Source organism: Microcaecilia unicolor, chromosome 6, assembly GCF_901765095.1.
Source record: "Microcaecilia unicolor chromosome 6, aMicUni1.1, whole genome shotgun sequence".
NCBI classification, from domain to species: domain Eukaryota; kingdom Metazoa; phylum Chordata; class Amphibia; order Gymnophiona; family Siphonopidae; genus Microcaecilia; species Microcaecilia unicolor.
In genome coordinates, this window is record NC_044036.1 from 298,413,759 (window position 1) to 298,427,556 (window position 13,798).

General features: G+C 43.0%; 1 protein-coding gene across 1 annotated transcript in view; it reads right to left on the reverse strand.

The window, feature by feature from the left end:
- Positions 1-13,798, reverse strand: part of MYOCD (myocardin) — a 140,631-nt gene that overhangs the window by 74,290 nt on the left and 52,543 nt on the right. The window contains 2 exon segments of the mRNA XM_030207977.1: positions 10,806-10,967; positions 12,082-12,157. Coding sequence (XP_030063837.1) covers positions 10,806-10,967; positions 12,082-12,157 — 238 coding nt within the window.

The following is a 13,798-nucleotide window of genomic DNA, read 5'->3' on the forward strand; positions in this document are numbered from 1 at the left end:
CTGTGCCTGAAGTGGGAATCAAACTCAGTTCCTCAGTTCCCCAGGACCAAAGTCCACCACCCTAACCACTAGGCCACTCCTCCACTCAGCGCTTAATCAGCTATGATTAACCACATAAAAATAGGGCTGTGTTTTATGAAGTCCTATTTATGAAATTAAGTGCTGACTCCACTCACAGAACACCCCCAAAATAGCCAGTTTTGGCTTGGGCACTATCCGGTTATGTGTCATTGAAAATGCCCAGTCAGCCCTTGACAGGCAGTTAAAACAGCCAGAAGCCTTGTTTTGAATATCCACTCCCGATTGTAAAAGACTTTCTGAAGTAAGATGTATTTGAAAGCTTCTTCTTTGTTTTTATACCACTATTAGATGATAAAGTTTTGGGGTACGGGGGTGGGGTGGGGTCTGAAATCCACTGAGTGCACATTGGATAACCATGGTTGCTGAGCGTTTGAAAAGAAGTTTTATTTTTATGTTAATAGATTCTTGATATACCGCCTTTCTGTGGTACAATCACAGTGGTTTACATATTACATGGGGGGGGGGGGGGTCTTTTACTAAGCGGCAGTAAGTGCAATCCAGGCTTACCGCTTGCCAAAGCGGAAGTACCAGCAGGCTACTGCAACAGCCTGGCAGTAGTTCCCACCCCCAGCATACGCCATTTTGCCAGTGTTTACTTGGCGGTAATTGAGCAGCGCTATGTGCTTCCCAGTTATTGCTTTTAGCGTGGGAGCCCTTACCGCCACCTGCGGTAAAAGAAGGCCTCAGCATGCGTCAAAAACATGCACCGATGCCAGCACAGGCCCCCATTTGCTGCAGCTTAGTATAAGGATCCCATAGTTTGGTGTCCAGTCATATTGGTGATGGTGAAATATTCTCTATTTTGAAGTAGTATCTTCATTCCTAAAATAATCAGTTGAAAGACCTTTATTGAAACAAAAATAAAAAGTAAGTTATTTCCAACAAAATGTTATCCTATTTTGAATTTGCGAGTGATTATGAAGCTATTGGAGAAGTTGGATGAGTTTGTTGGGGAGTGATTACTACAAAAATTTCAGAACAGGTACTGGAAAGGTCACACTACGTAGACTTTGCCTGCATTCAATATACCTGACCCACTGCATTATTCTTTCAAGGCTGGAGAGATTGGGATTTGTAGATGTGTAATTGAATTGTTTTCCATCTTTTGTAACCAGAAGGTGGTAGAAGGTGATGTGCTATCCTAAGTTAACTGGGTAACTATCTGGGTGCCATTGCTGAATATCAATTGTGCCCAGGTAATTCCCGCTAAGTACCTTTAAATTCAGTGCTGGTATCTAGATAGGGGTGGTAACTGAATACCTGTATCTAATTTAGCCGGCGGTGGCCAGTATTTAAAAAAAAACATTGACTGATGCCAACTGAATATCGACACCAATATTTATAAAGTTCTACAGAATGTAATCATCATATCACAATCTGAAACACAAAAGTGGCGTCAACATAACAAATTTTATGGAAATAATTTTCTAAAACAATACAAAGAACAATATACAGGAAAGCCAGTAAAGAAACAGTGGATTTTTACATTATTCAGAATACAAGAAAAATACTGTGATGCCTTCCCCATCTTCTTACGAGATTAGGATAATATCTCATTTTATTTCTTTAGTGTTATATATTATATACACCACTATACAAAACAGGTTTACAAGATTAAATATACCTAATGCTTAATATTTTAAAACAAAATTATGAACAAATATTAGTAAAAACAAGTAACATAAAACCACATCATTAAAACGCATTACATTCAACTTGCTACCACTGCTACACCATCACATCTCATTGCATTCATAAGCTCTCAGCATATACCTCCACATCTCATCCAATAGAAATTTTCACATTACTTCCTCTATATTAAAAGATGTTAAACATTAAGGGGGGGAGTTACCAAGGTGTGTTAATAGGCATGCTTTTACTGGATTTTGATTTACCACAGGATTCACCAACCTGCAGTATCTCTGACCCACAGATTGCCGACTACTGTGGTAAAGGACAAACACTGCTGGAGAGCCACCTCACAAACAGTATTAAATCTGTCAGCCTAGGCGTATCGGGCCACCAAGCCATGGCCCCATGCTTCCGGCCATATATAAAAAAAGAAGCATCTGTTAAAGGAAATGTCCCCCTCATCCCCCCAATAGTGTCCCATAATACCAACTCTCCAAAGGGCTGAACCCCGCATGTCAAGAAGTTCACTCAACTTCCCATGGCACCCCCTCACCTGAGGCTGCAAAACTCCATGGGGGTCTAGGGGAGCAGGCAGGCAGGATTTATCTCCAGTTGCCAAATCCAAGGAAAACAGCAGAGGTGGTCCAGAAAAGAATGAAATAACAGAGGGTTCACAGACCTTTATTGAAGAATGACCCTACTCTGCCAAGTTTTGTCACTAGCCTTCATCAGGGGTTATCGCAGTCTTCAATATAAGCCCAACTGAACACGTCCATATATAATCTCCTTTTAGCATTGAATAATCCTCCGTGCTACAGCTGCTTGTGACATGTAAAACCTGAGGCATCATTTACTTAAAGCTTTATGAATCAACATTAGCACCTAAGATTTAATTCTGAACTATAGAGGCAGCCAATGTGATTTTGTAAAACGAGCAATATGAGCATAACAAAACATTCCAGTTAATTTTATTTTTATTGCATTTGTATCCCACATTTTCCCACCTCTTTGCAGGCAAAGCAACTGCAATGACAAAAAAAAGCATCCTTCAAAGAATGGAAAAAGGATCCGAATGAAGAAAATAAGAAGCAACATAAGCAGTGACAAGCAATATGCAAAGCATTGATATGGAAGTCTAAAAGAGAATATGAAGAAAAACTTGCCGCCGAGCCAAAAACTTGTTAATGTGGTAAACTAAAATCCGGAAGCTTCTAAGTAACTGTTCTATGCTCTTCTGCCTCTTATGTTTTAATATTAGCTTAAAGAATGCTATGCATGTCCTCCCCCTCTCCCCCACCCTATCATACCAGGGTCTGCATACTTTTATTTTGGGACCCTGTGTCTCTGCTCTAATCTCTAACAAAATTGTAGCTGCTTGGTGACTTTTTTTTTTTTAAAGAAATGTCCTAGGTCCTGTCCCATCAAGCATATTGATAAGAGTGATGACAAGGTCTGGATATAAAGAGCCCCTGATATCAGACCTGAGCTATGCAGCAGCTCACCACCCAGAAGTAGCGTTGCACCCTGAGAGATAGCACGGCAGTTGCACTTTGAGCTGCAGCTTAAGAGTTAAACTGGAATTACTTTAAACAGTCTAATGTGACCAAGGGGGAAAAAAAAACCTCACAGCTAGCTTCACGTTTGAGGAAATGATGCAAAAAGAATATTTGATTTCTATACAGTAGAATTCTGTGTGCACATCCTAATGACCTCCAGTTCCAGAGTATCATTGAGATTCTAGTGCTTTGCATTATTCTGTGTTGACAACAGTCATAACAAGAGCAGACAGCTTTCCCCAGTTACAGACAGTCACTGGGAAAGTAGTAAACAAATAGGTAGGAAATCGAAGCAAGGAGAACAGGAAACCACCTCTACAGGAACACAAAGGCAATAAAACAAAGTAGAGGAGACAACAAGAGTAGCAGCTCTGGGAGTATATGCGAAAAAAAATCCCCCACAGGTAATTGTCCAAAAGAAAAACCTTTATTTCCACCAGTATGGACCCGACACGTGACTGTGTTTCGGCAGGGTAAACCTGCCTGCCTCAGGGGTTGTAGAGATGCTGATGGATGTTGGAAATCAGTACAGTCAAACAACCTGGAGTGAGTACCATATATAAATGTAGACGGACGCTGCTCTAAGGGAATGGTAAGACAAAATGGTGCTGAAAAAGCCACAATGTGTCATGGACAGTGGCGTACCAAGGGGGGGGGGCGGTCTGCCCCGGGTGCACGCCGCTGGGGGGTGCCGTGCGCCTGTTGGCCGAGTCCGCTCGTTCCCTCCCTGCTGCTCCCTCTGCACGGAACAGGTTACTTCCTGTTCTGGGGCAGATGGAGCAGCAGGGAATGAGCGGACTCGGAGCCGACAGGAACGCGGCACCCCCCCAACAAGTAAAAATGCACCCGGGTGTGTGTGTGTGTCGCGATGCACCGGGGGGGGGGGGGGGTAATTTCGCTGGGGGGGGGGGGGCACATCAGCGATCCGCCCCGGATGTCAGCCAGCCTAGGAACGCCACTGGTAATGGAGTTTCAACAGCTTGTTGATGTGGCGTCCTGTTGAGACTCCATGACACATTGTGGCTTTTTCAGAACTATTTTGTCTAACCATTCCCTGAGAGCAGCGTCCGTCTTCATTTATATATGGTACTCACTCCAGGTTATTTGACTGTACCGATTTCCAATATCCATCAGTGTCTCTACGACCCCTGAGGCAGGCTGGTTTGCCCTGCTGAAACACAGTTCCGTGTCGGGTCAAAAGAAATAGGTAGGAACATAACTTAGAGAGGAAACTTAGAGACTGAAAGCCCACCTCTTTAACATTGCTTTTGACTCGTAACCACTTGTAACCACTCGCCTCCACCTACCCTCCTCTCTTCCTTCCCATTCACATTAATTGATTTGATTACTTTATTTATTTTTTGTCTATTAGATTGTAAGCTCTTTGAGCAGGGACTGTCTTTCTTCTATGTTTGTGCAGCGCTGCGTATGCCTTGCAGCGCTATAGAAATGCTAAATAGTAGTAGTAGTAGTAGGAAACATCCTATCTAGCCTGGGTTCAAGTCTCATGGCACCTCCAAAAGGCAAAATTCCTAACTTTGCCCCCGTTATACACATTCTCCAAGTCTGAAAACGCCAGTGGTCTAAATATTCCCCTCTCCCACCCTCATTATATAGCTTTACACCAGCGAGACACAGCTGTTCAAAAATTCTAAGGTTGGGGGAAGGGGTCCACACACAAAGAGAACTCGTAACACACACGGACATTTAGTTATCTGCTGATACTAACTGAGATTAACATGCAACAAATTACATAAAATGTGTAACCACGGCAAACAAGAATTCACAGCGGGGCCCTTCTACAAAGTGTCGGTAAGCACAACTCAGGCTTACCGCATGCTAACTCAGAACTACCGCTGGCCCAACACGGCTGTCGGTGGTAGTTCCGGTTCAAGTGTGCGCCATTTCAGGCGTACCAGAAAATTGTTTCTATAGAGTGGTGCTAACCTGGCAGTAATTGGGCATCACTGCGCGCTGCCTGGTTACCGCGGGAGCCCTTATCGCACCATGGCCATTTTTTAGGGGATTTTTACCCACTATGGTAAAAAGGGCCCTGGTGCATGGGAAAAATGGCTCCTGCTGCTACCGCAGGGCCCTTTTCCCCCCACAGCTTAGTAAAAGGACCCCAGCATTTAAATTATGTAATACAGACTCTGAAATTGATTATTAAAGGGTCCTTTTACTAAGGTGTGCCAAAAATGGCCTGCTCTGTTGTAGGCACTTGCATTGGATGCAAGCAGGTTCACTTTTAAGCGCGCCTCCAAAAACGGTCTCTTTTTTTGGCCGAAAATGGACGTGCGGCAAAATAAAAACTGGCTTGTGTCCATTTTGGGCCTGAGACCTCACCGCCACCCATTGACTTAGTGATAAGGTGTCACACGTTAACCGGGAGGTAATCATCAGTGCGTGTACATTGCCAATTACCGCCCGGTTAGCGCCACGCGGTACAAAATAAAAATATATTTTCTGCAGCGCATATTGGACGCGCGTAAAAAATGGAATTACCACCCGGAGCACACGGAAGCCGGGCGATAGTTCCTAATTGACGCACTTTGGACATACATAGGCGTCTACGTGCCTTAGTAAAAGGGGCCCCTAATTTAGTCTAATGAATGTGGTAAAACTAGCGCTGGCTTTAGTATTTTAAGAAACTATGTTAATGAAACCAGCATTTACTGGGACTTCCCATGAAAATCGTGAGAGGATGATCCCGACTGTACCAGGTTATCAGAGCCACTATTACACTGACCACAGTTCCAGTCTTTTATACCACTAAAAAAATCCTTCTCACACTAAGAAAAACATTTATATAAAATTAGACCTGCGTATTCAGTTAAAGAACATTTGGTCAGAATTATCAGGGTCATCCTAAATAATCTCTCTTATGAACTTCTATTAGAAAAAGAAGGCAAGAGAAGTTTCACAGCTGTCTGATGCTGTGCAGTAGAATCTGCTGTACAATTTGATTACTGCCCACATCATTTTCTTATTAAATATAAAGTAGATCAGTGTTCCATAAACTGGTCCTGGAATCCGTCTTAGCTAGTCTGTCTTTCAGAATATCCACGATGAACACACAGATCGAGTTGCTCTTTCATGCATATTTATTGTAGTTATCAGGAAAGCCAGATTGGCCAAAGGGGGACTCCAGGACTGGCTTGAGAACCACTGAACTAGATGTTAGATATCAATCGTGTGAAGAGAAAAGCATAATAGATTATGCAACAAACGGTTTCAAACTCAGGGGTCCATTTACTAAGGTGCGCTGAAAAATGGCTTGTGGTAGTGTAGTCGCAGGTTTTGGGTGCGCGCCAATCCATTTTTTAGTTCGCCTGTAAAAAAAAAAGGCCTTTTTTGGCCGAAAATGGATGTGCGGCAAAATCAAAATTGCCACGTGTCCCATTTTGGGTCTGAGACCTTACCGCCAGCCATTGACCTAGCGGTAAAGAATCTGAGTGGTAATGACCTACATGCGTCCAATGCCACTTGGCGTGCTTCTGTTACACGTGCCCAAAAATAAAAAATATTTTTCAGACGCGCATATCGGACATGCACCAAAAATGAAATTACCACAAGAGCCATGCAGTAGTCAGGCAGTAACTCCATTTTGGTGCGTGTAGACGCTTTTACGCAGCTTAGTAAAAGGGCCCCTGAGTCTTCTTAGAGGCGATCCTGGTTTAACAGCGATACAAACACACTGAGCAGCAGACCAATGACCTGAAATGTAGTAAATAAATGAATAATAGAAATTAATATTAAGCAGTTTATCTTGTCCACATCCATTGGGGTTTAAACTGCTTCTGCTGCATATATTTATTTATGTCTGTTAGTTTTCATTTACTGCCTATTGGAAAAGTAAGTAGATTCAGGGGAGGGATTTAGAGAAGTGAACACAACAATATGCCTAATTTTGCATTTTCAAAGCTGTGTGTATTGCTTTGCAAGGAAACAAAATCCATGGAAAAAGGGGCATAGCTTTGAATTACATGCATAATCACAGAATAATGGTGCTCCAAGCGTACATTTAGGTGCAGGCATTTGTACCACATTTTCATTGGTGCAAATGGAAGCGCCTCAATTTACATATGACTGCTTAAGCGTGTATTCTAGGAAACCATGCGGAACTTTAGTTGCAGCATATAGAATACTGCTTAAGTGGGGTTTTTCCTGCGCCAATTTTTTTAGGTGCCATTTACAGAATTTACTCTATTATTCATAATTTATTTTTATAAGGGCAGAATGTCAGTGAAAGTCAGTATGCATTGTGTATAGGCGTTCGTACATGGCTGTGGTTAACCTTTATGTGCAGCTCTCTTACTGAAACCCTGTTTTCTGAAATAATACAAACTGTGTTGTTTTACCTTGATGTGTTCATTGGGTCACAGGTGCACTTCCAGAATACTCAGTTCAAGGGCAGTTCCCCTCAGAGGTTTATTCACAGAGGGGAATCCATTATACATGTAAGTAAGCAAGTGCTGGGCAGACTTATACGGTCTGTGCCGGGGCTGGTGGTTGGGTGGCGGGGATAGTGCTGGGCAGACTTATGCGGTCTGTGCCAGAGCTGGTGGTGGGAGGCGGGACTGGTAGTTGGGAGGCGAGGATAGTGCTGGGCAGACTTATACAGTCTGTGCCAGAGCTGGTGGTGGGAGGCGGGACTGGTAGTTGGGAGGCGAGGATAGTGCTGGGCAGACTTATACAGTCTGTGCCAGAGCTGGTGGTGGGAGGCAGGGTTGGTGGGTAGGAGGCGGGGATAGGGCTGGCCAGACTTATACGGTCTGTGCCCTGAAGAGGACAGTACAAATAAAAAAGTAGCACATATGAATTTATCTTCTTGGGCAGACTGGATGGACCGTGCAGGTCTTTTTCTGCCGTCATCTACTATGTTACTATGTAAGTATGGAAAAAATTCTGCCGAATCGAACTGGAAGTGTAGAATTGAATGAAATAGCTCTATGTATATTTTTAATGATATGGAACAAGTTTCTTTCTTCATTGAGTGATAAAATGAAAAGAAAATAGCTGATGTTGTTAGTGTGTTAAGTATTTCTGGTACTCTATTGCCTTGGAGATTTGATTTTTGTCATAGTCACTATTATTTCAGTGGCAGCGTATTTTTAAAGTCATGGATTGAAAATGCTGCGATATCTAACCTTGCTTAGAAAAGGATGATTAATAAAATACAGGCCTTGGAACAATTTTTTTAAAACTACCATACCGAATTATAAACTTTTTCAGACTCCCTTTGGGCTTTTACTATTATTGAGAACCTTAGCTCTTAACTATTTTTTAGGAATCCTATGAATTAAAGGAAGAATGCCTATTTTTAAAAATTAACTCACTGCTGACCATCAGGCAGCAGCAGGAATTGAACCCAGTTCCCCAGGTCTGCAACCTGCTGCACTAACCATTAGGCCACTCCTCCACACCTATGTGGAGATCATGTCCGTCAGTCTGTCTGTGACCTAGCTTCAGGACATAAACCGCCAGATAGAATGTGCTGGTATTTCAGAGTTTTCCATACTATGATTGAAAAGTGTGTCAGAATCACTAATGGCTACCATTTTGTGGCAGGTTATTTTTTCATCTTTCGGCTGAAATAGCACATCCTGGCAGCTTGTTAATGTAAAACCTGTCTGTGTGTCGGTAAAGAGAAATAGCATATGATCTGTTCTTTAGATTGTCATTTTTCTATTCAGTCTGTTTTACAGCCAGTCCTAGGCACGAAGTCATAGACTTTATGTGTCACACTTATATTAGATGGGCAGATTAATTCCCGCCTGGCATGGGCATAGACTGGGGGGACGAGGGGGGCAGTGCCCCCCCAAACGACGACGACTTACCGGAAATTGCTTCGGCGAAATGGCGGGCGGGGCGCCAGTAGTAAAAGCAACAAACAGGCACCCTCGTCTCCATCCGCTTCCCTGCCCTCTCAGCGTCCCGCCCGAAAGTAAATGACATCAGAGGAAGGCGGGACGCAGAGAGGGCAGGGAAGCGGAGACGAGCATGCCTGCTTGCTGCTTTTACAACCACCGCTCGCTTGGCCGCCCGCCCGTTCGCCACTGGAATGGAAATGCTGGCTCCTTTCTAGTCCACAGTAAGGAAGGAAGCCATTTGGTAAGTCTCTGCTTCCACTGCCCCGCGCAGCCATCGCCGTTCACTCAAACACAGCAAGCAAACCTGTGAGCAGATCCATGTTGTCGTTGATGCGAAGGGGGAGAGAGGGGGGGGGGGAGACGCTGGATAGAATGGGGAAGGGGATGGATAGAAACAAGAAAGGGGAAGAGGAAGAAGGAAGAGGGAGTGCTGGGTAAGGAGGAAAGAAAGAAGGAAGGAAGGAAGGAAGAAAGGGAGAAAGAGCTGGCTAGCTATTCCCCAAAAAAAGCCAGCTCTTTTTCCCTTCCTTCCTCCATATTAGCATATTCATTTGCATATATATGTATATATATATGCAAATGAATATGCTAATATGCTCCGCCCCATCCTTTGCCCCCCCCCCCCCCCAAATGAAACAGACAAACTACGCCTATGCCGCCTGGCATCTCTACCTTCTGAACTATCTTTATCCCGGTGTCATATTAATCACCACTGCTCTTTTTCTCTACCTCGCTTTTACCCTTTCACCTTCTTACTTCTAAGACATTGATTGTTTGAACTCTGACTTGTTGTGTGTTTTTATGTAACTTGTTGTAAGCCACATTGGGCCTACCCCTGGGTGGGAAACTGTGGGATATAAATGCTGTAAATAAATAAATAAATAAACTAGAATTATAAATATTTGAATGTCCATATTCTGAGCAATCTGTTGCATTTCTTGTATTTTTTCACAGAGAGGGTGGTGGATGCTTGGAGTGCCCTCCTGCGGGAGGTGGTGGAGATGGGGGCGGTGGCGGAGTTCAGACATGCGTGGGATGTGCATAGGGGAGTCCTGTGCAGTAGGAATGGATCCTCAGAAGCTTGGCCAAAATTGGGTGGCGGAGCAGGTGGGGGAAGAGAGGTTGGTGGTTGGGAGGCGAGGATAGTGGAGGGCAGACTTATACGGTCTGTGCCAGAGCCAGTGATGGGAGGCGGGACTGGTGGTTGGGAGGCGGGAAATACTGCTGGGCAGACTTGTATGGTCTGTGCCCTGAAAAAGGCAGGTACAAATCAAGGTAAGGTATACACATATGAGTTTATCTTGTTGGGCAGACTGGATGGACCATGCAGGTCTTTTTCTGCCGTCATCTACTATGTTACTGTTATCCATATTCTGTTTTACAGCCAGTCCTAGGCACGAAGTCATAGACTTTATGTGTCACACTTATATTAGATGGGTAGATTAACTAGAATTATAAATTTTTGAATGTCCATATTCTGAGTAATCTGTTGCATTTCTTATCCATATATACAGAAAATGTTTTTTTTTGGCGTCAAATTTTGAAGACTAATAAATTAAAAGAGAAACACCTATCTACATAACACGTTATTTGTGCCAATCAATATTTACAGTACAAAATATTTCTAAAAGAAAATCATCAAACCAAGCTTTTCTTGAACTACCTTTCATGGCTTCTTTCACTGATGAATCAATGGGAATAATATTCTTCTCCACCAGCTCCAAAGGACCTGGTCTGAGAGCAATTTTTTCATTCAAGTCATCTGCAAGGCGGGCTCTTTTCAGCTTCATTTGAGCAGTCTGAATGGACCTTTCTGCAGCTGAGTCTAGAAGGAATCACAAGAATCAGTTCTCAGGTATCCCATTTACTGGTATTATGTATGAATCTAGAGTCTGTACAACATGTGGTCTTCCTGGATCTATTCACTCAAAGCTTGCATTATAAGCTTCTTCTAGAGATAACCAGAAATTAAGGAGCATAATTACGAAACACTAACTGAATTCCACTTCTCCTCTATTGAGATTTGTAGTTTCTTTCTTACTCCACTTAATCCATATTTTTTTAGCCTGTACAAGATCACACCATTATGTTTCCCTCAGGCACTTCATGTTCATACAATTATTGAAAGCAACTCCTGCTTATACTGGACTTCCCTGGACATCTTAAAAATGAAAGGGTAAGATATCTACTGCATTGTTCCATAAACTCTATGGCTCTATGTAATCCTTCAGGAGTCCAATGAAAACTCCTAGGACTGGGGGGTGGGAGTGGGAGTAAGCAGTGTGTGCCTAAGGTTAATCCCCTTGCGAGCACTTCTTTAAGAGGTTTAGAGACATGTTTAAAAGTATCAGCAACATTTTATTACTGTATTTTTTCTTTTTTTGTAAGAGGAGGGGGTGTCCTGGTCTTGAGCACCCACAAAAAATGTATTTCTTTCCAGTCTCCACCCTTTATTGCTCTCAGCACACACACTATTCTCCGAGGGAGCAGATTCTCCATGGGTGTGGGGGGGGGGGGGGGATTTCAATGCACTGGCACAGAAGGTCTCTCCAAAAGATAAGTCAGAGACTGAAGTGAGGAGCTCCAACATTTTACTAAACTCAACTGCAAAACAGTTATGGTTCTGAGGTAGTCTTACAACACTGGGGAACACTATAAACTCCAACTTCTGCTATGTCTGTGATCCCTTTAATAAAATCAATAGGATGATTGGCTTCCTGTGAACTGAGGTTCACCAATCTATCCAGAATGTAGTCTCCGTGGCTGCTCCCCTTTGTTGAAGCTGGAGATGCTCTAACTGGATTACCATGTTGATATGTCTACATGTCAGTCACACAGCAGGACAAGGAAGGACTGAGGGTCAGTCACTCTAGCCCATGAGATGAAAACATTCTTGGAATGGCAATAGCCTTCATCCTCAAGCACAGAACTAGCCTTACCTTGTAAGATGTGCAGGTTGACCAAGTCAGACCTCTCAGGTCTGTTCCTCATCTTGTGTTTGTCACAATTTTCAGTCTGCAGAAAAAAAAAAAAAAGAATAGAAAAGAGTGATTTATATATATTTTGCAATATATGAAGAAAAGATATACAGGTCAGTATGGAAGTAATTCTATAAGGAGCTGCTAGTCATTTCTGCATAACACATAGGTGGCATGTGAGCCGGATGAATGCTTACACACAAAGGGGTTGATATTCGACAGACAGTGGTGTACGGATTTTAGCTGTTGCTGGTGCTATTCCTGGATATTCACACTAGGCCATGCTCCAGGCACCAGTATCGAATATCTGGGTTTATGCAGCCTGCTATCTCTTATTTTATTTATTTATTTGGATTTTGCTCACACCTTTTTCAGTAGTAGCTCAAGGTGAGTTGCATTCAGGTACACTGGGTATTTCCATGTCCCTGGAGGGCTCACAATGTAAGTTTATACCTGAGACCATGGAGGGTTAACTGACTTGCACAGGGGATTTGAACAGGCCACCTCTGGATGTCAAGACCAGGTGCTCTAACCACTAGGCCACTCCTCCACTCCACTTTAGTGCCATATTCAGCATTTAACTGCATAAGCAACACCACATAAAGATATGCAGTCCAATATGACCACTAAACTTAGGTGGTTAAGTGCTGAATATCGGTACTTAAATCACATACATGCCGACTCTGCCTGTGGACCACCCACAAAATAGCCAGCTTTGAGTTTAGAGGTGTATGATGATATTCAGCAATGCTAACCAGACAACTTCTGCTGAATATCAATGGATAGCCCTGCATAAGTGATTTAACTGCCAGGAGCCATTTCTGGATGATTAAATTGCTTTGCATATTGAACCTGTAATGTACAAATACTATAAGTTACATATATCTCTCTCGAATCTAAGCGAGGTCATTGTGGGCCTAAACACATACGTGTATATACCCGCTTATACTAGCATCCTATAAAGCAAGGGGGGGGTCCAACCTCGGCCTTCGCTAGGTTGGATTTCCCCAATAAATATGCATGAGATCTATTTGCATACAATGGAGGCAGTGCATTGAAATAGATCTCATGCATATTCAATGGGAAATCCTGAAAACCCGGCTAGATTGTGGCCCTCGAGGACCGAGGTTGGACACCCCTGCTATAAAGGAAAGTAGGAGGCCAAGAAAACAAAAGGGCAGACGATCTGCAAACTCCAAGGTGGAAAAATGGCAAAGCAGATCGATATAAGACAAACAATAGTTTATTATTGTAAATCTAATGTACAGATCAGCCCATCTGTACATTAGATTTACAATAATAAACTATTGTTTGTCTTATATCGATCTGCTTTGTCATTTTTCCACCATAAAGGAAAGTAGGCATCTACTTTGCTATATAGAATAGGCTCCAGTTAGGCATCCTCTAGCCCATGGATTCTATATATGGCATCTAGATTGATGCGTCAATATTTGAGTGCATTCCTGAGATGTGCAACCAAATTAATTGGCTAATGAGCCAATTATGAATAATTGGATGCCAACAACCAGTTATTGATGTTAATTGGCACCCATTAAAATTTGCACGTGCATCTAGCTGTATACTATTCTATAAGGCATGGCACTGAACTCTAATAGTGTGTAACTCAAAAGGAGCTGTGGTCAGGGGAGGGGCATGGGTGTGTTAGAGGTGTTCTAGA